This window comes from Falco peregrinus, chromosome 6, assembly GCF_023634155.1.
Source record: "Falco peregrinus isolate bFalPer1 chromosome 6, bFalPer1.pri, whole genome shotgun sequence".
Lineage (NCBI taxonomy): Eukaryota > Metazoa > Chordata > Aves > Falconiformes > Falconidae > Falco > Falco peregrinus.
In genome coordinates this window covers 8,738,227-8,763,193 of record NC_073726.1, presented here as the reverse complement: position 1 = coordinate 8,763,193, position 24,967 = coordinate 8,738,227, and the positions used below count along the sequence as shown (strand labels likewise).

Genomic DNA, 24,967 nt, shown 5'->3' with positions numbered 1-24,967 from the left:
AATATTCACTTTTGTTTTAGAAGGACAATAAAAACAAGCTTTTCTCAGCTAAGGAAGAGACACCTTCACGGGGAACAAAAAGCCAGTTATCAAGAGCGTTTCCCAAAAATACAGCAAGGGTCAACCATCAGTGTGGAGAAGTGTTCACTCCACAAGTGCCAAATTTTTAATAACCAAAAAACCATTTATTACAACAGAATATTACAAACAACTAGTTTTAGTTATCAAAGAGTAAAACTTTACAAAAATGCAAACGTATTTTATGATTGTGGAGGGACAGATATTCTGGGTTTACAAACACGACACCTTTTTGTTTATGCACACTTAAATGTCATTTCCAGTCTGCTTTATTTTCCATCAAATACAGTACATTTATCCAAACAAAAGCATGTACATTCAATATAGAACATTTTGAGCAACAGCTACAGTCCAGCTCCCATTCACAGTATTTTTAGTGCAATGCACTAACAGGGCCAAATATTTCTCTATCCATAAAAGTATTTTTACTCCTGATCTTGTGATCAACATTTTTAGATATATTTTATACAAAAAGTATATATGAACACGAGGCACCTCCCTAAGTAAGGGAGTGAACCTATATAAAAAAACATGGTATTTCTTTTGATGTACAATACCTTTCAAATTGTAGCAATTTGACACAAATCACTAAACAAAATATTTTCTAAGTATAAACAAAAAAAAAAAAGAGGCCAAAACAACAAAAAAACCCCAAACCATTGACACATGAAACCTGCCAAGAATTTCATAATGGTAGGCATGCAACTGGTTTACTACAGTCTTGATTAAAAGGTTAAAAAAAGGTATCTAAAACATTTTCCAAATTATACAAAGTCAAGTGCTACCTAAAGTGGTCACTTATGATCTTGAGAGAAAAAATATTTTGAGTTTCTCCCACGCTATCCTCCCTTTTTATTAATATTTAATGAAATAACCTAACATTTTAAGTGGTTGTGCACAGATTGTCTGTCTATAATACATCAGCAAATATTCACTACCTTCATATTAACATTAGTGTGTTGATCTTTCAAAATATAAACTGAAAAAATAAACTGCAACTATCATTAAAGTGCTTATGTATAATTTTTTAAAAAAAAAATTAAAGAATAGAGGAATGTGGATATTCTTGTAAACTTCCTAGATGTTTACAAAGTTTGCCTGTGAACCACACACAGAAACAAAATGGAGATCTTTGAAGTGACTTCAGTACAGTGAAATTCAGAACGTCCCGGAACTGGGAAATTAGTCAATATGAACAAACTGATGTTATGGCAAATACTAAAAATTAGTACAATTCAGCCAATATACACTACATTGTTTGCTCTTATACATTCATTTGTAATAAATTTAAACCAGTATAAAACACATTTACCAAAGTAGGATATCACAAAAAAGGTAAGAGCTGTTCATCAGTTAGCACTACCAGGGAGGACCAGTACGCACCATGAGCTCTCTGAAGGTATTTCCTAAATGAGGAACAAAAAATCCTCTTCCAAAGCTGCCGTTCATTAACTTGCCTCTGTACTTTTTTTAGTTTCAGAAAGTTCCTTCTATACTGCGTGAAACCTCAACTGCACAGAGAGAACTGCTAATTTAGAAGCACGTGTGCATTTCAACTACTTCACTGTTTTGGGAGGAGGCACTGTCCTACAAGCAGTCAGAATGTTTACTAATTTAGTAAGAAAACAACAGCTTATGAAAATATTTCCTCCTTATAGTACCATTATCAAGGTATTAGCAGTTCCAACAACAAACTAAAGTCTTTTTCATTCATATGAACTCCAAACTTTCCGAACATCACTTGAACCTATCTGAGGAGAAATGGGAATAAATTAATACTTTTGAGTTTACCCATATAATTATGTTTTAAATTACACAACATAAATAATTTACAAGGCTAACTTTTTAATTTTTGATCAAAATGCAGAAGTCACTCTTCCTCTTTAATTCAGGGTCCAGCTCAGTTAATTTTTGAAGTTCCATCCCACCTAGACAGGATTTGTTATGAAGTCACAAAAGCACCAGATTACAATTTAACATAGCTGGGTGGCAATTCACTACGAAAGCTGAACTCAAATCAAATTACCTCCTGGGAAACAGCGTTTCAGAGTTGAAATATAGAAAAAGGCACATACACTTGTGGTTTTTTTCACCACACATGCTAGAAAGATAATTCTGAATAAGGATGTTAAAAAACCTTGGTGTAACTACTGTTTCTCTTCATTAATTTTTTGTACAATCCTCCAACCTTCAGACATCAGTCAGTCATTCTGAAATACAAATTCACCATAGATAAAAGTGGTTTTTTTCCTTTTTTAAAAGGTTATTTTTAAAATAGGCCATCTTTAACATGAAGGCTACAGAAAACTGAGAAACTACAAATACATCCCCTCCAAGTGTAAAAAAACTCCCAGAGTACCATATAAACAGAACTTTAGAAAATTCTTGGCCAGACTTTTACACATATTTAGGCTTAAAAAAAAAATCTTGATGAGACTCAAACACTTTAAAAAAATAAATGACCAGCAGTCTTCAAACCCATGCTTCTATAAATAAGCCTTAAAAGAATCAAATCCTAAATCTGAGGATTTTAAAGGTGTTTGTAAGCACCTAACACATACTGATTTTAAATCAAAGCAATTAAGCATCCAAATTACATTCCAAAAAACAGTTTGATCTCCTTTTGTTGACAGGGCATAGGCAATACACATTCAAGTTTTAAACAAATAAAAATAAATGCACGAATGACAAATTCCAGTAAGTTCATAGGGATTTTTTCTGTCAACAGCTTTTACTGTAGTACCTGTAGTACTTCTTCAACTGGGTCACAGAGAAGTTAATTAACAGGTTATGTTACTCAAACGAAAGCATTGTTAATTTTAAAAAATCACTATTTTAGAAATGTACGTATATTAGCTTGATTACAATAAATGGCTTAAGACAATGTAAAGAGTTGACTCAGTACAGTTTAACCTAATTCTATTCCAACTTCCTACAATGACAAATTTAGAAATTAACTCTTTTCCAAAACGCTAAAAACAAAATTTAAGAAAATAAAATTTGACATCTACCTTAGTATTTAAGCTGCTAAACCTTAAAATCTATGGAAAAATATGTTTTCGGCAATAGATCAACAGCAAAAGAAAGGCAATGGTTTTGTTTTGCTTTTTCTTAACAACAACAACAACAAAAAGACAAAACATTTTTCTTTTTCCTCACCAGACAACAGCTTTAGATCTTGTACTTCTGCCTTTGGTTTTGTTTTCTTCAGGTGAATGAGATACATTTGCTTTGTGGGTTTTCTTATGATGTTCTAGAAAAGCTTTTCTGGCAAACGCTTTCCCACATTTATTGCATCGGTGCAGAGAAAAGTTTTTTGTTACTTTTACTTCAATACCAACATCAGCTCCTTCGTACTTCTTATTGGGAGAATTGGAGGTGACATCCTGTTTTGAACCAATCTGTTTTGTTTCATCCCTCTGAGGGCCTCTTTTTGTAACCTTATTTAGAACAAGATCAATTGGCTTTTTTATTGCTCTAATTTCTAAACTCGCAGTTATTTTCCCAAGGTAGCGTGGCGACTTTTTATGAACTACAGTTATATGTCTTATCACATCACGTTTGCGACGTGTTTCGTAAGAGCAGAGTGGACACCTGTAGTATTTAACATAAATGTTATTTCCATCTGTGTGTAATTCAATGTGTTTTGTCAAGTTCTGTTTAGAAGTAAATTGGCGTTTACAGAGTTTACAGTAAAGCTGCTTGAAGTCAAAGCCAGCTGAAAGTTTTGGCTTCCTGGTTTTTTGCTGGCCACCTGCAGCAGATGCATTGGTTGGTTTAGAGGTTGATTTAGTGGTTGATTTACAAGTTGATTTAGTGGTTGATTTAGAAGTTGATTTAGGGTTTTCAGGGTCCTGTTTAACTTTATTTTTCTGTGCTGACGGTGTGCTCTTTTTCTCATTTGAATGATTTGTTCCCTTTAATTCATTCTGTGGAGAAAGGGCAATGGAAGGGGGTGAAGGTTCTACAGAATCTGCTGGTTCAACTTTTACTTTTATTTCTGTGCCATTGGCAGTATTGTTGGGTCCTTTCTCTCTTTTAGAGTTCTTTCCAGAAAGAGTTATCTTGTGAACAATTTGCATGTGCCTTTTCAGCATTATTTGTGAACTATATTTTCTCTTGCACAGAAGGCATTTGCATGCAGTTAAATTGTATTCAGCCTTTGAAGACGACTTTTGTTTTCGGGTCTTAAAAGATTTTTTAGCAGAAACTGTATCCAAGAACAAAGGTTGCCCAGGCTTTGTAGCTATATCAGGAGTAATGGAATCCCTTCTTAATCCTCTATGAACTTCATCGAAATGCCTCCTTACGTTGGCTTTTGTAGCAAATGATTTATAACATACAGGACAACTTCTACCTAATGTTACAAGAACATTCTTATTTCGCCCTTTCATGGAGCACTGATTTGGTTTCTTTTTTGTTTCTATGTACTTCTTTAGCTCTTCCATCTTTTTTTTGTGCACTTTTCGAATGTGCCGGCGTACACTGCGTCTGGAATGAAATTCTTTCCTGCAAAGGCAACATATCAACTGGTGGCCAAAGTCAGAATTATCCAGAGAGTCTGAATCAGGACTTACTGCTGGAGGCTGTTCTTCAGGAGTAGGTACCACCTTGTTTGTAACGGGATCAGCAGGAGGTAATTCTACAGTCTCCCCGCCTGGGACTGGGGCTGGAGCTGAAACAGTCTTGGGTTGCTCTGTGCTGGGTTCCTGTATCTGCGCTGGAGCTTGATCAGGGGTGCTACTACTTTCTATGTTCTCATCAGGGCTATCAGTCCTTGACACATATTGAAATACAGCATTCTGATTAGTTTCTATAGGTTCCAATTTAACTACATATTCTTGCTTATCTACCCTTGGATAGATTGCTTCCAGGAGGTCATTTATGGCTTGACTCTGTTTATCATTTATATCTGGGAGGTCTGTGAAAAGAGGCAAAGGTATTTTTTAAATATTTGTTAATTTCAAATTATTTAAATTTCAAAGTATCTTTTAACCACTGCGCCAATTCAGTCACCAAATTTGCACAAATCCTGTATTTGTAATTTTCCTGACTATTTATATTTGGAGGCTTTGAGTAGTCATTGTTATCACATCTGTACAAGCTACTTTTTTATTAAAAGCCAATACTGGAAGTACACCCTTCTAGCACGCTAATGCAAAAGCCACCTAAACTAAAAATTAAGTTTTCCTGGAATTAAATTGATCTCTAAAAACCAGTATCAATTGCAAAAATAACATCACACAACTGAGCTTGTTCTACAGGTGTGAAACTAAGCCTGCAGTATCATTAGAAACTGATATTCCTACTGCTGGAAATGGGTGTTCTCAATAAAGGAACCTAATTCTGGAAATAAGCTCTTCTCTGTGAACTCTGAACAGTCCTTAAAGAATGAAACATCTGTGTAACCTGAGCACTGCACGAAGATTTAAAGTACCTTAAGAGAGAACAGCTTCTGGGGCAGGGAAAGCTTTTAGGAATGCCAAAGCAGTTAACAGGCTCAATGATACAGTAAGATAGTAAATGTTAAGGACAGAAAACCCCTGCATTATTCTGGGGGGGACGGGGACGACACACGACAGGACACCGTACTAATTCCTCAAAACAATAAAAACTCAGCCAAAGGCGTTATTTTAAGAAAGGATAACTTCACCGAGGTTTACTAAAGTTCACCCTGTGTTCTGCCCTGCTAATGAGTTGGAGCAGACTTAAAAAGCAATAAAGAAGGATACAGGGATTCTCCTTGTTTGTGTGACACCAGCAAACTTCTCAAGCTCAAGTCTGCCTTTGAAGTACTGTTTTAAAACACCCATTTTCCAAAAAGTTTATTCAAATGCTTTTGAAGCACTTATGCACTTGGCTACCGCAATGTTAACTGATGTTTCCTTGTTTGTTTTACCAGAAATATTAGTAATTTCACTGTCTGATAATTTTGCTGGATACCCCCTAGTTTTTGTAGAATGGAAGAAAAAAACCCAAAAAAACCAACAACAAAAAAAAACCAAAAAACCCCAAAAACAAACAAAAAAAAACCCGAAAAAATTGCTCCCATTTACCTTCACATCATTCATGCTTTTACAGGACTCGGTTCTTAAATGCCAAATTAATTCAGTGACCTAGCTCCCAGTACGATATGCTAAGCATCTGCACTGGCATGCCTAAGTCAGGGTGCTACAGCAAAAAGACAAGGCATTGAAATGATACAGTTCAAAATTATCCACGATGACTTAAAGATGTGATTCCTGGTAAGAGCTAATTAAAAATCCACACTTAGTCATGGTTGATCCTTCCACACTGACAGCAATACATGAAAAGAGTGTCAGTGCAAGAAATATGCTGTTTTGTTGCTCAAAACCCATCTTCTAACACTGAATTTTTAGCACCTTTTGCAGTCAGTTTCAAATGGGACTATCTATATAATTTTTATCAAGGGTAGAAAGTCCTTCCTATTTTATAGCACCTTATTAGACTACTTAATGACTACCTAACTGAATACATCTCGAAAAGTCATCAGGGAATAGCCTTTGGAACTTTTTACTGTGTGGACACTCAACTGTTATTCCTACCTCTTGTTCACTACCTTTTAATCTCTTTTACTGAAAAAAACTGCCACTTTATTCAGTAACCATCAGACTCAATTTTATATAAATTGTAAGTATTTACATAGTTTTATTCAGAACATGTAGTATTACTCTCTTCATTTGCACCCCTCCTAGCGAACAGTGAACGATGAAAGCTAACCAGCCAATTAAATGAAGGCTAGAATGGCAGAAGCTGGATGGGAAATCTTTACTCAGGGTAATCTTATTTTGCTTAGCAACTTTTGTTTCTAAATCAGATGCACTTCTAACCTTGCTTCGAAAATACGACTCATCACATTTCCCAGAGAAGTTCTGTGACTCTCTACAACTGGCCAAGCACACTCATTTAAGGAAGGTGACAGTACTAGCCTTTTCGCCTTCTCCTTCACGACAGTAGCTGACACAATGTGGGAAAAGAAACACCTAAATAAATCTCTGTTCCTAATTTTTGAAATATTGAGGCAGGAAGGCATTTATCAAGATATAAAAATCCTCATTGCACCTATGTTGATCTAGTCAAGCGATCAGGACAATTAGAAAGCTTTACATACCATTTTTGAATGCTGGCACTTTTCCGAATTATTCAGCTTTACTCAGATCAACAAAAGGTCATCACTGGAATAAGACTTTAATAAATCCCTTTTTCCATAAAAGCATTATTCTTTAAGTTTCTCCTCATCATTTACGTTATTTTCTTTCAATAATAATGTTTCATTTCTACAGCAAAGGTGGTGGGCTAGGCATGATCACACAGAGTATCTTAAAGCAGCATGAGGTGAGGTGAAGTGGTGGGAAAGAGATAGTATTATTGGAGCACAAGCCCTTAAAGAAAAGAGTGAACTTTTAGTCTACGTTTCATGAGTAGGACTGAAGGATTGTGTGAATGACAATGAGCATTTCCCAAGTACTGGAGAAAATCACAGATATTGATCCAAGCCACTTTACAGGATCCAGCTGAAGTCCATCAGAGCTATGCTGATCTAAAACGGAAAAGCTTTGTTAGATCCATACTTTCCTACAAGATTTATTTCCCAGTCCTCTGGCATACATTTGGGCACCTTTCACAGTAAGAAAGGAAAGACAGGAAAGAAAAAGGAGAAGAACATTAACAGTGACACTCTTCATTAAAAGGCTGGACATATAAACTAGTTATCAAATTGTGACCTTAACATGGGTTAATGCAACCTGAACTCAGTTGTTAACGCATACTGAGTCAGTGCAGTGCCTTCTTTACTACCATAGGAGTGATCTACAAAAGTTAGTATTGAAATTTAATTCCACTTCTTTTATGCAATTTGTTTCTGGTGTGTTTTTATAAATTACAGAAAGATAAGTTTCTCAACTTCAGATAGCTTTATTAAATATTTCAATTAGTATGACTTACTATCATCCATCTGGAGACTTGGAGGACAATAAAACTTTTTATGAGTAATTAAATTTGGTAATCCTCTGAAGAGACTCCGGCACAATTTACACTCAAAAATGGTGTCCACATCTTTTAGCAAAATATGTTTAAGTTGTTTAGTTCCTGTAACAAAAGAAACGTTACACTTAAGGAAGGTATTCTGTTCATCTTTTAATTCACATCATCCCATGAAAGTGGAAACATTTTAAAATGTGACGATCATTAACAGCATTTTATCTTATGTTAATGCTGCTTCATTGCACTGTAAATTCGTGATACATGCTCTAAGTTTCACTATGAAAACAAGTCTAATTTGACAAAAAAACCAAGGAAAAGTCAAGGATTACACACATTACAGTTTACAGGGAAAGCACGATGATTTATGATAAAAACTAATAGCTAACATTAGGAAGCAGTCCATACTACAGTATCTGGTTGCTGCATACAATTGCCCAACAGGAAAGAATGAGCACCTAGAGCATTTGAAGATGACTGCAGTATTTTTTCTTCAAGTTTATCCAACACAGCTAAGAAAATAAGATATATACAGCTATTTCATGTAAAAACAGCACCTGGTAAGGCAAAAAAATAAAACATACAAGAAAACAAAGAGAATAACTAACAGGTCAAGCAATGTTACTACATCTGGGTATCTGATCCAAGATCAAGATGATGATGCTTAGGCAATAAAGTAGAACTGCAGACATATTTTCAGTCTGCTGAAAGGAAAATGCATATAATTTAAGTCAGAAACTTTTCTATTAAAACACAGGCAGTGTGGCAAACTATGGAGGCTTTCCAGACTATTACACAATGTATATTCCAAAAAAACCCTGAAGATGTTTGATGTAGCACTGCTGATGTATTCCAGCTCCTGCTTTGCTTAAAGAACTAAAGGCTTCAGAGTTTAAGTTACACTTTAAATCCACTCCTCCATTTCTCATCTCATGAAAATTACGAACGTAATGTCTACAATTAGCAATGGATTACTAAATGATGAATACTTACCCACTGCAAATTAGAAACAAATGCTAGCTAGCCAAATTCAGCTAATTTATCTTGATTTTTTTCTTATAATGGATTTAACCAAAATTAATCAAAATTAGTCCAGCAAGCAAAAATAGTGAAACTCAACCAAGAATAAACAATACCAGTCAACTATGGAACAGCATCAAGACACTCTCCAAGCTGAAATAGAAATTCTTCAGATTCTGTCTATAGAGTAGAAAAATACAAGAATAGAAGATTCTGTCATCACCGACATGTCTCTTAAGAATTCCTTTTAAAGACCAAACTCAGAGTCACATTGCAGAACTATGTGCGAGAACTCAAGTAATAATAATTTCATAACAACCAATAATTCCTCAATACAAACAGGCCTTATCAAGATCAATTTTTATTTCTTGGTGTAAAAGTAGTACCACAAATGTTTTTACAACTGGGTTTTAGCAAAGAACAGTGTCTTCTTCAACAATTGCTTAAAAATAGGACCCAAACTTGACTATCTGAGCCTACCGTCCAGTTCCTGTCTCCTCTTATGCCTTTCCTGGGCCACAGCCACAGCCTCTTGTCTTTTCTTCTTACTGCTCTTTCCTCAAGTGTTACTAACCTCACCATCACCTGACCTGTATTTTTACAGACTACTGGACAAATATTTAGACGTAGTGAAAACCCCAAATGTAAAAATTGAACAGAATTCCCCCGAAAGCAAGTTGTCTATTCAGATCTCACCAACAAATGTTGGAATTTCTGTATATAAAGAAAACCACTGACAAAAACCCAGCTGAACAAAACTGAAGATGTTCTATGCAGGTAAAATTCCAGTAAGTTACCAAACTATAGTTCAAATAAAAGACCTCCTATTTGGTGATAGCACGCAATAAACCAAAATTTGGCCATGCTGTTGATGCGTGCCCTAGCCACAAACCACACTCCCAAACAAAACAAAACAAATCATCTAATTCTCCATTCTTTCCCAATCAAGGGACACACTAGTGCCTCATTCTCTCTCCCATTATACTGATACTTCAATCTCTTTCCATTCAGGAATAAAATGTTTTTCTCTAATCCAAATTATTGGCTTAAGAATTACTGGATGAGATTAAAGGATTTATGACATACTGGAGGTCAGACTAGATGACATGGCAGTCACTCTCACTTCAAACCATCCTTATGCAACTGTCAAGATTTTCACTGGTGGGAGTAAAAAAATAATTGGTCCTTTTGAATTAGACTGTAGAACTTTAGAGACTCCTGGAAATTTAAAACATCCACTGGTTTTGTGGACACAGCGGGCAGAGGAAAAAAACATCTTATTCTTCAACAATTACAGATTATGGCAATGAGCAGTCAGTCTTCTGCCAGCATATGTTGCCTCCAGCTTACTGAAGCCTTCTCTTTTTTGTAGTTACATCTAATGGGAACAGGTGATACTTTGTCAAATTCTGTTAATATTTGTAAATGTTGACAACAGAATAACATATCCACAAGACGTCGGAACTGAACAGAGGTTATTACAAATACTTTCCTGGCAGAAATACCAAAGTTTATGCCTTTAGCGATTTCATTTTTAGAAAAAAAAAAAATGCTTTGGATGACAGAAGCTTCTGCTAAAACCACTTAAATAGTTATGGACAATACTCTGGCTTTAATCTCTACTTTACCACAAGAATCAAAATGAGTTTATTTTCCATAATGAAATGTTGCTTGTTCAAAACTAAACAGTAAAATCTTGGTCTAAGTCCTTTTGCCTTCTGTCCAGCTTCCCTGGTGCACATGACTGAAGATGTCAAGGTAAGCCATCAATGTAACACCTGACAGCGAGGACAATCTGGCAGTAGCCCAGAGACAAGGGTACTTGCAGCTAGTTCGTGCTATGACCAGTAGAGATTCCATCAATCTGCTTAAGGAAAAGAAGCCTGCCACACATATCTGAGGCTTTAGGCAATCTCAACTAAACTAAAAAAGGTTACTAACGATGACTCTCACACCTAGCTTCTCTCTTTGTATCAAGCTGTTGAAGTGCTAGTAGAGAACATAGATACCGTGCTCTTTTACAAGACTGAGCCCAGACATGCATCCCATTACATCGCAGCGATGATTTATACATGAAACATTTCATATATGTAACAGTTTCATGTGGAATAACCTAGAAACATGTAAATAGAAGAATTAAAAACATCACTTTAATTTTTTGTAAGAACTGCTGCGTTCTCGCACCAAGGGCTGTGAAAGTAAAATGTTCAGTTTGTCATATCAAAGGCGTAGAAACAGCCAGAAAACATTAAAGGTTTCAGTCACTTCCTGCATACTCACCCAAACACTCAGTTGTTATTCTTACAGTCATTGCTATGTATGGCAACTGCCAAAATCAATCAAGGAACACCTTGAAAGCAACATGATAAAGCAATTCTAAAAAGTTCAAGGTAAACAGTGTATTTTAATCTCTGGAGTTCTAGGATAAACTCATTAATAACAGCAGGAGGGACGACACAAAGCAGAATAACCACCTATTTTTTAATGGTTTTGAAAGATATTTATACAGCAGAAGCTGTAGCTTCACTACTTTATATGAAAAACTTTATTCAAATGAATAGCACCTAACTACAAATACTTTGCAAATATGTAGAAAGTCAAGTGTTGGCTGTTTTAATATACTACAAATACATAACTCTTATAGCAAGGTAATGAACTTCGTAAGAGTCAGACAGTTTCATACCTGAACGAAAACACTCAATGATTTGTTGAATACCAGATTTTGACGTTTGTAGAGGCTGCTGTAATAACGGAGGATCACCAGGTTCCAACACGTGCACTGAAATATATAAAAGGATAATAAGCCATTAGAAAATACTCAGGTGATTTTTATTAAGTTACAGATTTTCTGTGCATACAGTAAACTAGCTAAAAAGAAAGTCCAGGACTACAGCAGAAGTTGCCTTACTAAAAAAATTTAATTTACATTGAATTAAAACCTAGTCAATACTGAATTTTCCAGCCACGATCCCTTCTGACAGTTTGTTGTCATTCTGATTATTTAAAGAAAATATGTATTCAAAGCTACCTGTATCAAGCAAAAAAGCATATAAATATATAAACCCAAACTAACTCACTAGAAATCTTGGTCAGTTAAAGCAATTCCCCCGAACAAGCTACCTGACTCCCATCATTCAAACTGAAACAGATGTACAAAAAACCACAACCAAATACTGTACTTCACAGCATACTATGTGATTTTCATGTTGCCAGTACACATCTAAAGCACTAGCAATGATCAGAAAAAAGCACAACTACGTAATATACACCAAAAAGAGCTAGTACAATATTTTTAACCAGTAAAGCCACATTCAGGAAATGCTTCTGGTTCCAGCAAACTGCTGAAGTAATGCCTTACTTCTGAAGCTTCATTCCACGTCACAATCTTTGTAAAATCTACTGAAATTAAAACCTTTATTGAGCAGGATGTTTATTAGTTGTTCCGATACGCAGTATTTATGCATATGAAAATTAGTAGCATTTCACTGCTGTATATGCATAGGGCAGTTAATTTTTTGCCGGAGGGAAAACCAAATTTAAATGAATCGGAGTACTTATTCAAGCACATGTTTGCAAAATCATTAGTTAGGTCTTCTTTTTAATTTCTTATTGACAAAATAACTAGCTTTGTACTTTATAAATCAGTTCCTACCTTACCCATTTGGTTTGATTTTTAAGCCTATTGTAAGGTTTCTATTTTTAAATGAAGCACTGAGCACCTCTAAGAAATTTATTTTTGATAAGGAGCAGTAGAGGCATAGTACAAAACTATTTAGAGATACTAAGTGCAAATAGATTGAACACATTTTTGACGGGAAAGTTGTTCTAGAAGATGTAAGGTTATAAACAAATTCAAGCTGAAAAGAACATCAGAAAGAAAAGCAGGCTAAGAAAAGAACGATAGAATGAACACTGCACCCAACTATGCTGGCCCCATAACATACTATTATATATACGAACACATAACAACCATTACAAATCAGCTAATCGTTTGGGGATCTCTAACACAATGACATATTGTATTCTACTAGCCTATTCCCTATTCTTCCAAATAGTATATTTTGGTTTGTATACTGCCTCTAATATGCATGCGCAACACCCACTGACATCAAGAGAAGTGACATATGTGAAGCGGACATAACACAGCGCTGTTATTTGTAAGGCAAGGAAAGTATTTTAGCCTTTTTAAAGCATTAGAATCACTCAAAACCATTTTTTCTTAAACACAAAGCAATGTTTCTACTAGCTGAACAATACCTAGTCTCAAATTACATTTAATTAAAGGAGCATTATCAAAGTTGCCATGCTCACGCTTTCAACTATTAATTCCCCAAACTGATGCCTTTCTTTTCAAAACACAAGTGAAAGCATCCAAATAACAAACTCAACAACAAGGCAACAAGAAAGGAACCAAATTTCCTTGTAGGCTGCCAATTATAAGAGTAGGCAGAACAAGTACAAAAAAAAAAAAAAAAAAAATCTATCAAGTTGGCTGAACCTCCAAAGTATCATTACACTTTCCACTGATGGCATCTTCCATGTCACACAGCAGTGGAATGCAAACAGCGGTTTCAGGACTTGAGGGTTTTCTTGTTCTCTGAGAAGATCTTCAACTTCATCAGAGCTCACCAAGGATGTAAAGTAAAAAGATACACAGCAAATGCAAGATATTGCCAGAAATGTCATTTTACCAAAGAAGCAGGATATTACACTTTCTGGAAACAAAAAGGCCAGGCCAGTTTTACATAACTTCTGGCCTTCCTCTGCTCACTGCATACAATGCCTTGTGGCTTGCGGATTATTGCACATCCTGCAGGAACTGAAAAATTGTCGTCTTCAAATAATTTTAATGTGACAGTTCAAGGATACCAAAAAGCATTTCCAAAACAAGTTCGGACACTTTTTACATCCAAAACTGTCGCTAGTGATGCACATCTGCAACATCACAGCAGCTTCCTCAAGGGTTTAGCGAAGACGAGTAAAACAGCCAAAGCATCACACACCACCGTACCTGGTTCGCAGCATCCATGGTGGTGGTGGTCTGTCTGACAACACTTGTCCCTCAGCGGCATTTTCCGTGACCACGACCTACTGTCCTGCTACATCCAGCAGCGCGTTTCTGCTAAAAGAAGCAAATTAACTGTCACCCCGGCGAGGAGGCGGCTCAGGAGCGCGCTAGCCCCGCACACCCGTTTCCCGCAGCGGCACGGCCGGGGCAGGCCAGGAGGCAGCGGCACCCTTCCATTGTTCACAGCAGGTCCCACACCGCCCTCTGCAACGGCCGCTGCGGCGAGCCCGCCCGCTCCCTCCCGCCCGGGCCCCGCCACACAGCGCGGCCCGGCCCGGCCCGCCGCAGCCAGCGCGCCCGCCCCGCCGCCACCAGAGCCCCCGGCCGCCGCCGGCCCCGCCGATCCCGGCCGCTGGCCCCGCGCCCCCTCAGCCGGCATTCCCGCCGCGCCGCTCTCCCGCCGCGCTCGGTCCGCACCTCCCCGACCTCCCCCCGCAGCCCCGCCGCCGGGACCGCGTCCCTCAGCTCCCGCCCGAGTGAGGGAAAGTTGCGTCCCCGACCGACAGCGGCCGCAGCCCGCCCGGGCCGGGCCGGGCGCCCCCCGCGGCGCTGCCGGAGCCGGAGCCGGGCGCGCCCGCCGCCCCGCCACGCGCGAGCCCGGGCGGGGAGGGGCCAGCGGCCGGCAGGTGACAGCGGGCGCCAAAGGCCGCCGACGGGAGGGGGGCGGCGCGGCGGGCGGGCCGCGGCGGGCGAGCCCCTACCTGGGAGAGGACGGCCGGCTTCCCCCCCCCGGACAAAACTTTATTCGCCCCTGTCCCGCCAGAGCGGCGGCCGCTGACCCCGGAGCCGGATGGGCACAGGGGCAGGAAGTGACTGCGGCCCTGGCGGCTGGGGGCCCCGCAGTGCGCAGGCGCCTCGCCCGCCGCTCCCCCGGCCGGGCCGCACAGGTGCCGGGCGGCGGCCGGCGGCGGGGCTGCGGCGGGGCGCGGAGGCGGGCGGCCCGGCGCGGCGGGGGACGAGGCGCTGGGGCGGGGGGTGGCCGCCGCACGGAGGGCTCGGCGGGCGGCGGAAAGCGGCGCCGTCCCCGTCTCCGTAGGGAGCAGGGCTCGCCGCCGGGCTCTGCGCTCGGCGGTGATGTGCAGAGCTGCCCGGAGGGCGCAGCTGCTCGGAGACCAGTGGGAGCGGCCAGCAGCGCCTGAGGTGGCGTTTCTGCCCCGTCTCAGCCCGGTCTGCCCTGTTACAGGTTGGGTTTTTATTAAAAAAATAAAACACCACACAACCAACCGCCAGTTGGTCTGGTAAATTCACGATGGAAAAGGATAGATCAGCGCTTTCAACAGCTGGAGGATAAACTTTTCTGAGAGAGGATCGTGTGGTGTGTACTCTCGAGTACCGGCAAGGGGGTGCGGGTGCGCTGCCGTGGACGGGCGGGCAGCTGTTCTGCTCCGGCTACGTTTCCACTGGGCGCCTGTTTAGTCCTATGCTCTCTTAATGCGCCTCTCTTAGCAGCTTGGGTTGGTGAAAAGGTAATCCTCAGGTTTTGCCAAAGAAAAGCACACGATTAAGTCTTCTTCCACTTAATGAAAAGCGTCTGTTGTGTCAAGGAAAGGTTTTGTAAAGAAACGTAAGGAATAAGCCCATCGTTACAGAAAAAATGCTGAGTGCCGGTACCAACACAGACCCAATCTGTCAAGCTTTTGCTTGTCATAGCGTCACTTCTTAAATGGAGGTGGAATTCGTGGATTTAGACAATGTTCAAAGCCAATTCTACTGTCCGTGTCAGAGTAAGTTGTCTCGCACTGTGTCTCACATCAGACATGGAGACAGCTGACCATCAACTTGAAAGCAATGAAGTCTTCCTTTAAAATACGGACATTGATTTCACTGTCATCTTTTTCCAAAGCAACAGGAGGCCATATTCCAATTCCATGAAGTCCCTTTGGGTTTTGGTTAATAAACTAGAGTCATCTTACATGTCAGAGAACAGTTCAAACAGCCTAGTGCCAAGCAGCATCCTAACTCTGAAGTACAGCAGAAGTCCATTATAACATTCGTGTTAGGCAACCAAATGCAAGTCTCTGCATACGTCCTGAGGTGCTCTTATCTTGATGAGCTTAGTCACACCCTGAGCTCTGCCATGTTTTAGACACAGACTGGAAGAGGCTTAAACTCCACCCCGCCATGTAGCTGCATTCAGCCCATGTACCGTGCGCTCTCGTAAAGCTGCGAAGCTCATGGGTAGCAAAGTGCAAGGAACACAGCTGTCAACTCTTTTTTCTGCACAATACTCTATGACTGCTTTACTTACCCAAGAATTAACGAACTCAGAGAATTCCCTGCCTCCCAGGAGATGGGGATATCAGGTTCAAAGTAAGATCTTCCATTCTTACTGATGCCACTGTGCTACAAATGTTGAAATAGCAGAGTAACAGCAGCTGAACTTTGCATCTTGGTCCTTTACTATGAACATTGGCAGCCGTTTTACCAATATAATTTTAATAAGTGATCAAAAAATAAGAGAAAGCAACCTGCAAATTATAAAATCAGCACTAGGAATTAAAATACTTTTGGTTGTATTTCCAGTGACTGAAGAAGTTAATAACTTTTTTGAGTGTCTGAATGCCACCAGCTGGCACAAAAAAGAAGCAAAAATAGTCACTGTTCGTTACCTGATAAAGTCCCAGCAGAAAGAACTGGAGTAACAGAAGTCTTCTGATCGTTAATGATTTCTTACAATCCCAGCTGTTATTTGCCTTAGTTTCAAAAGGGAGGTATTTTCAGTTTCCAAAAAGTTTCCAAAAATAATTATCCAAAAGTTCACTCCTGCCTCAGAAAAGTCTTGGCAAGGCATGGTGTTTTCAAAGGTGAGCTATCCAATAGTAGTTCCTCCACTTCTTCCTTGAACTTTACTGATAAAATCTAATAAAATTTCTCAAGATCCATCTCATTTAGGGGGACAATGCTTAAAGATTTAAACAGTGATAAAAGGAATCCGGTGCGGATGAACTACTGCATGGAATTGAGTGCTGGAGGGCGAGAATGCCTGCCCAAATCAGTGGCAATGGTGTTCCACAATTCAGCACCCCAGTGAGGCACTTTTTAGCATGCCATAGTCCTTTGCCGAGGTCCAGCTCACTATAGAATATTTTACTGTAATAGCCATTGCTCAAATACAAATACCTTGATATCAGCTTATAAATGTCATCTCTGAAGTGCAAGGATCAAAGACAAAGGACAAAGCAAAAGCTTATTAGTGCTACTTCTGCCAGTTCTATAACTGTATTAATTCCTGTTCAGCTTCAGAAAAAAATCAAGATTTCTTACATATCACATGCACAATTTTAGCTATACGTCAAACCCCATTAAAAATTGCAGAGCAATTTAGGCTGGAGGCCATCTTGCCCAGCTTCCTGCTCAGAGCAGGGCTATCTTCAAAATCAAATCAGGTTGTTCATAGCCTTGCCCTACCAAGTCTTGAAGATCTTGAAAGACTAGAGCTTCCATAACTTCTTGGGGCTTCCTCTATGTTTAGCCACTCTCAATGTAAATTTTTTCTCCTTCTATCTAATCAAAGTTTCTCTTTTTGCACGTTATGGACATTCCTTCTCTTCCTTTTCCTGTTCACCTCTGAAAAAACGTGTAGTTCCACCTTTGTAATAACTACCCCTCTCGGTGAAGCATAGGGATTATATATCCCCTCTCAAAGTTCTCATCTTCAAGGTATAGAAACTGAGTTCCTTCAGCCTCTCCTAATGTCATACGCTCTAGCCCCCGGAATCATCTTGGTTACCTTCTGGATACTTCTTCAGCTTCTAAGTATCTCTTGACTACTTGGGAGCCCAAACCGGACACAGTATTTCAGATGTGGCCTCACAAATGTCGAGTAGGGGAGAATCCCTTCACCTGCTGGCTGTACGCTTGTTAATGTAGCATGGTATGTGGTTAGCCTTCACCACGTCAAAGGTACAGTGCTGACCCTCATTCAGTTGTTCATTGGGACACACAGGCCCCTTTTTGCAGGGCTGTTCTCTCATTAGTTAGTCCTCAGCCTATACCATTGCATAGGATTTTTTTTGTCCTGGATGCAAGACTTTGTCCTGTCAGCCCATTCTTCAGGTTGTTCAAGGTCTCTTCATACACCAACCCTGTCCTCCAGCACATCAGCCAGGCCCCTGGTTTCACGTCATGCACGTGCTGAGCATGCATTCCAAGTCATCATCCAGATCACTGACTATGTTAAACAGCATAAGCCCTAATTTTCTTCTTGAGGAACACCACCCATAACTATCTGCCAGTAAGATTTCAAACTCCTAACTGCAATCTTTTTGATCCTGAACAGTCCAGCCAGCTATACGCCTCGTACTCTGCCCACCCAGTTACATTTGGATTTGGTTAGACGGATGCCATGAGAGCTCATGTGGATACCCTAGCTAAAATCAAGGTAAATGCTACTCTGCTTTTCCCTCAGCCACAGAGCCACTCATTCCACCGTCAAAGACAATGAGATGGGTTAAGCAACATTTACCCTTCTGCCTTCCCTCTCTCCAGTGTTAGAAATGCCAATTAAAATAAGGTTAAGTACTATTTATTTTGTTGGGTGGCAGGGGAGGAGTTGGTATTTTTGGAGGATGGCCAGATAGCACCTGAAATCTTATTCTATCTTAAATGCATTTTTATAACTTTTGCATTCCACTCTTAAGGAAGACCAGAAAACGTGGGCAGTGTTGCATGCATGCACAAATCTCAGTAACTTAGTTGGCCTTGTAACTTTTTAGTAGGAGGAAGACCCCAATCTGTATATTGTTGTGTTTAACTCATTTTGTAGTTTATATTGTAAACAATTAGTGATGTGGGCAAGCAAATGCACCCAGACTTTGACCAGTCAGATGGCCAGTAATGTGCAGAGTGTCTCTGGTACTCGTAAAAGTTTCCAGCACAGATCAGGTAGTCCCACCTGACCTAACAGAAGATGCCTTCAGGAGGGTACTTGCAGAGGGGAGTCCTTTCAGCCAGTGACTGGCAATGCTGTGTGAGAACTTTGGATCAAGGTGTCAAAGACCCCAGTAAAGCTCACTTCACAATACACTGCTGCAGTTCTTCATCCAACAGGATAAACTGGAACTAAGATCCAATTTGAATTTCCTTGTGTAAATGAAAAACAAGCCGATGATGTTGCCTGACATTGATAAATGGAACATTCCTCCATTAAATATGAATGATAATTGGAATATATAAATACCTTTTAATAAAACTTATTGAATACAAATGGTTGGGCAAAACCTGAGTAAACTTTCTCTTTGCCCTACTAATCCTAAGAAAAGATTCAATGAAAAGAAAACATTTTTAAAACAATTGAGTTATTCTTCACACAATTCATAATTAACTTGTGTCCAGTGAGCATGGAAATTCACAGCTAAGCCACATACAGTGTTAAAAAGAGCAGGATGTTCTTCCATATATCAAAGATAAGGATGAAAATCCTTTTGATCCACCTCATGTAAATTCTAGGCATAAAGTACGTTATTAGGGGACAGGTTTTGAGTTTAGCTTTTTTTCTTTGGCTAATGTTCTCAACATAACCAGCAGACTTTGAAACAGCATCTTTATTCATTGCCTTTTAGATGATCTGGAACTGGTGAGATGTTTTGAACAGAGACTTCTGTTACAATTTGATTAAATTCTTTTTTAATTGTTTTTCTGTTGTGGTTAATGGCTTTGAGAAATCAAAGATTCAGAACAGTTTCTCTTAGTTACTGGATTGTGTTTTCAAAATGTGTAATGAAGTATTCTAGCAAGGGAGATGGTTTTTTGGTAGAGGGTATCGAAACATTTTCTCATACAGTTGTGATAGTTGGTCTAGTGTCCACTGAGAGGTTTTGTTTTACCAAAGGGCTGGTAGTAACACCTGCTGAGATGCCTTGCCATCTGTTTATACATCTAAGAGCTGTAAGATTTGATTAGTAAAACTTTTCCTCATACACTGTGACCACTGACATTTTTTTTTTTTCTGTATTTGTGGTGCATTTTGAATAAAGCACTTGGCTTCGCAGTAGTTTTTCCTAGGAGAAGATAATTCTCAGTTGAAGTGAATTAATGCTGTGATGCTGCACTGAGCAGAGTTCAGTTTTGCAGAGATGAAGGTAAAGTTGCATAAATTGAAGGATCTCACACATAATGTGTGCTAATCAAGCAGTGTCGCAAATCATAAAGTGTTTCACTGCAAATACAGATTTTCCAGCATTCCTTAATGCATCACTCTTAGTTTATCTTACTGATTCGATGTGGCTTCATCCAATGTTCTCACTGAAAGCATCCCGTGATGAACTGTACATTCATAACCTCCAGAATAAACAAATTTTGGACATAGAAGTCTGAAAGCAATTCAGACTGTTTCAAGCACATTAAGACTCCCTTCTAGAGACTCTGTGCCCATGGTGGCCAGATGGGTAGAACACTTACCAAGAAAGCAGAAGACCTTGATTTCTAAAACCTGAACTACACATTAGAGACCCCTTTTGTTAAGCACAAGGCACAGTTCAATCACGAATGCAAGAGCTGGGGGTCTATAAAGAGATTAACAAAGACAGGCTGATTCTATTGAGAATAAGATTAATTTGGGGAAGGGGAAAAACAATACTGAGTTCTGGTTGCAATTCCTAATGCTGTTTATTTATTTATACCCAATGATGCTTAAATGGGAAATAAATAAACAAGTCTTTAGGCACAGACACTTTCAGATAAAAGTGGGATTGCTCAGACAACTCTAACTTGTTTTTGTCTTGGGCCAGTCACTGTGAAAAAGTACATTAAAATACAAATGTAATGATGTGAACTAGTTCTCCTCATGCTGTTTCATAACCCAGTACAACTTGGTTACAATATTCACAGTTTTAAACTGTGTATATTTGGATGCCTCATGTTTTTGGTGGAATCTTAAATTCAGTTATATTTGCATCAAATCTACATTTGCACATAGTTGCAATGTTTACACTATCCTTATGCCTTAGCCTTGATAGTATGTTATGGAAAATCCCCCGGCTAGAATAATTCTGAATCTTAGTATGTATGCCAGTCTAACAAGCAGCTGCATCTTCATGCTCTGTTCCCCAATTAACACAAAGCTTCATTACACTTTTGGGATAAAAATAAACTGCTATGTGTATTATCTTACCCATAATTCATTTATTTATGAAGTTAGTAAAACTCACAGTTAATTAGACTTCTCATGAGGTCTAATTCCCTTCTGTGCTTTCTGGTGCACTACTACAAAGTTTAGCAAAGGGAACAATTTTCAATGCATCTCTCCCATAGGAGATCCTTGTCATCATTTGATCACAGATTCAGCCAGTTTGGTTTTTTTCCTTTATACTTCAGCTTTGATTCTTGGTTGCACAGTGACAGAGCTTCATATGGAGGCAGGAAACATCTTCTGCCCTAGAAGTATTTAGCTTGTGATTACAGCACTTCTGTGGAAAGCGTGAGCTGGTGGTTCAATCTCAAGCAAAGTTCCACGGGGACTGGAATCCAGGTTGCCCATTTCAGTGCTGCACCTTCTTTTGACAGTGGTTTCTGGCAGAACAATTATATAGCATATAGAGTAAATGGGTTTTTTTGAAAAAAATCTATGTAGCTAGGAACAACTGAGAAGAAAAGCTTTGGCAAACTGCAGGTGACAAGGAGCAACCATTGTAATGCACCAAGAAGACATTCTGAATGGTCAGATTAGTAGGGTCAGCAACCCTCTCTTACAAGGAGTAAGGAAAAAAAAGTCTTAACTCTATTGAAGACATAGCTTGGGTTGCTGGAGTGGGACTTGGGCACTTGTGTCATTGAGAACTTGACCTCAGCTAGCCAAGAAGTTCCCGTATTCTCATCTCCTCATGGATCACTAACAAGTACAGCATGATTTCCAACTTTAAAATAATTTGTCTTGCATACATTTCTTAAGAAAAGCATCATTCTGTGTAAATATTCTCCCCTTCTTACTTTTTGTTCCCTTGTAGTTTACTGTACCTGCCTAACCGGGTGAAAAAAAGTGTGCTTCTCACAGTACAGATAGTTTATTTAACAAAACAATTACTCTAATTAAATATATTAGGAAAAATGAAGGCTTGCTTATTGAATTATATAATGAATTTGCATCTTCTTACCACATTCGGTTTTCATCCAGTCCAGTGATTTTTTTCCCCTGTACAGTCTTCCTGTAGAATGAACATAAAATTAATTAATTCATGTTCTCATCCCTGATTAATCTGATTAATAAAAAATACAAACAGATATGCAACACAATGAGATGCATGCTTTTAGAAATTATTTAATTGAGGCACATATATTTTAAGGGTTGAATTATACTTATGATGTACACTAGGAAATGGAGGAGAATGTATATGGATAAGCGATTTGAGGCCAAATGCAGACCTAGTCTAGCATGCTGATTCACAGGGTGAATACGTTCCGTACCATGTAGGGTATGGAACAGCTATTCCTCTTTTTGAAGCTAGTGAAGTTTTAAATCAATATAAAGCATTGCCTGCTGTCTCTTTCTTCTGCAGGTGATGGCAAAGGATGTAGAGACTGTTGAAGACAGAAGAGAGAGGAAAGGGAATTGAAGACGGAAGGATTCCTAATCCATTCAGTGAAAAAGATAAAGGAGCATACTCCTAAACTTATCTCAAAATGTGGTGGCGAGGGGAAACTACTGGAGAAAACTAGGCGAGGGCATATGTTTCCCTGTATGCATATGTGTGTTCACATATATATATACATGCCGTTGTATGGATATAGCGTGGGAAGGGATGGGAAGCAGTAGAGTGTGGGAGGTAGTTTAGAGAAATATGAGAGTGAGAGAAATATATATGGGAGGAGTCTCAGAGGAAGAAAGTGAGAATGAGAGACATTCACGAGAAGAGGGGAGGATGAATTGGAAAAGCTGTAGGAAAGATTTAGAATTAAAGGATGTGATAAAGTGCAATAGTTTAAAAATAGTGCAGGCAAGACCAATAGTAAGAAGTATAACAGAAAAGGGGAGGAAGAAGTAGGAAGTCAAGAAAGGAAGATCAAGCAGTAGAATTCATTAAGCCATTTCCTGTGGTTTTATGACTTGTAATGAGATTATCCTGTTGTCTGACCATTTTCTTAGTAATTGTAGTGAAAGCAAACAGAAAGTATAAACACAAACATCCAGGCCCTGGCTCTAATAAGAGCAACAGTGCTTAGCAAATCCAGAAATAGTAAAATTATTTCTATTCAAAAAGGAAGCAACTATTTTCATAAGCTTATTTATATATGCGTATGTGTTTGTAAGTCAAGTCCTATATTGCAGGACAATAGAAGGCTTTTAAGTTTTGCTTAAGAAATTATGTTTTCATTAGCAAATTTGCAAGATATTACTCAACACCAAGGAACACATGCAAGTACTTCAAGATGTCTGATGACAAACCATGAAAATCAAAGAAATAAGAAAGCTGAATTTCAGAAATAATACTATCAAAAGTCCTAAGAACAAGAAGTTGTAGGATTGCAATATATAAATCAGCTAGATACAACTAACCCAATAAGCATAAAAATACTGTTTCGTATAAAGGACCACAAATGATAAATCACATGATGAACTGAAAGAAAAATGAAATGCTGCATAGCCTAATGAACACTAGTGATACATAGCTGATAAGCTAGTTTACATATGTCTAAGAGAAAGAAAATCCATGTAAATGAACTGAGGTGCAGCTCAGCCCTCAGTGTGAGACTGATTGGGTTTCCGTGCTCTGCCTGGCTCCCCTCAGCTTGTGGGAATGTTGCAACACTCTGACCTTGAGCACTCTGTTAAAACTGGTTGAAATTTCAAGTGGGTTTCAAAGGTATTGCAAGATTCAGACTGACAGAATGTGCAACAGAGTAAATCTTGCTTCCTTGGGAGGTGAGGCTAAAACTGTAGAAAAGCAAAATGAGATGAGAGTTTTATTCAGATAGACAGTTGATTTCCACTACATTAAAGCTAAATGCAGTTTGCATTTGCACTGCAAATTAGATTTGCTTCTTGGATAGCAGTACATGGCATGTCCAAGTCAAACTAGGAGTCCAAAATAAAGGACACGTTCATTAAAATAAAGTCAATGACAATAAACTAAAGGTACAAATTGGGGCGTACAAAGCACAACATAGGTCTGGACAAAAAGCGTGCAACAAATCTGACAGAAAATATTGACACAAGGCTGTTCCTATTTCAGTGTTCGAGATCCATGAATGCATAAAAAAGATATGCACTAAAAAAAAACGGGAATCAGAAGATTAAGAAGTATTCAGCAATAAAAGAAGTGAGCAGTTACATCGGTAACAACATATTTCAGCAGCTTCTGTTCAAGCTGGAATTAGACAGCAATGACGAATAGTCTCAAGAATCAAACCTCAAACACAAAATGAAGTCTTATAATGAGCATGACTGCTCTGCTCTGATGCTGACCTACTGGGTCTCTCTCACATTTTACCAGTACCTGTGTGAATGAAATTTATGCTAATTAAATTTAACTGAAGTGAGATTGGCAGAGGATGTTTTGTCATGAAGGACTGCACCATGACTGTTGCTCAAACTGTTCTTATTCCACAACTATTACTATTTTTGTTTATTATTGTATTAAAGAAAATGTTGGTGTGCAAAAAGGCATTTTTTTTTTCCATTCATCAGCTTGGCACACTTTTCTGATACCTCCTCGAAAATAACTTAGGACATAATATTTAATTGGCCATTCAAAATACATTGTCCAAGAACGGTGCCAGCTGCCTCTCAGGTGAATTAATTCTGTCATTTGCTTCGCTTACAGTACTTCTCCTTGAACTACTCCACAGTTAATAATCGTTTTGTAT

At 39.0% G+C, this 24,967-nt stretch overlaps 1 protein-coding gene across 3 annotated transcripts; it reads right to left on the bottom strand.

Annotated features, from left to right (window-relative positions):
- Positions 1-329: 329 nt before the first annotated feature.
- On the bottom strand, positions 330-15,016 carry ZNF800 (zinc finger protein 800). Of its 3 annotated transcripts, none has more exons than XM_055808560.1 (6): positions 14,869-15,010; positions 14,111-14,218; positions 11,783-11,878; positions 8,044-8,187; positions 3,238-4,999; positions 330-1,825 (listed from the first exon to the last, which is right to left on the bottom strand). In XM_055808560.1, the coding sequence occupies exons 2-6, from the start codon at positions 14,169-14,171 to the stop codon at positions 1,816-1,818; spliced, it is 2,073 nt and encodes a 690-aa protein (XP_055664535.1). In that variant the 5' UTR covers positions 14,172-14,218; positions 14,869-15,010; the 3' UTR covers positions 330-1,815. The 3 variants fall into 3 exon arrangements, with proteins under 3 accessions (XP_055664535.1, XP_055664536.1, XP_055664537.1); XM_055808561.1 differs by having other exon boundaries at positions 14,111-14,221; positions 14,869-14,980; XM_055808562.1 differs by having other exon boundaries at positions 330-4,999; positions 14,869-15,016.
- Between the last annotated feature and the right edge of the window lie 9,951 nt (positions 15,017-24,967).

Coding starts and splice junctions, on each gene's coding strand:
- ZNF800 (XM_055808560.1), bottom strand. CDS start 14,171: ATGCCGCTGAGGGACAAGTGTTGTCAGACAGACCACCACCACCATGGA. Junction 11,879..14,110: donor CCATGGATGCTGCGAACCAG/GTACGGTGGTGT, acceptor TATATATTTCAG/TGCACGTGTTGGAACCTGGT. Junction 5,000..8,043: donor AAGTCTCCAGATGGATGATA/GTAAGTCATACT, acceptor CTCTTTTCACAG/ACCTCCCAGATATAAATGAT.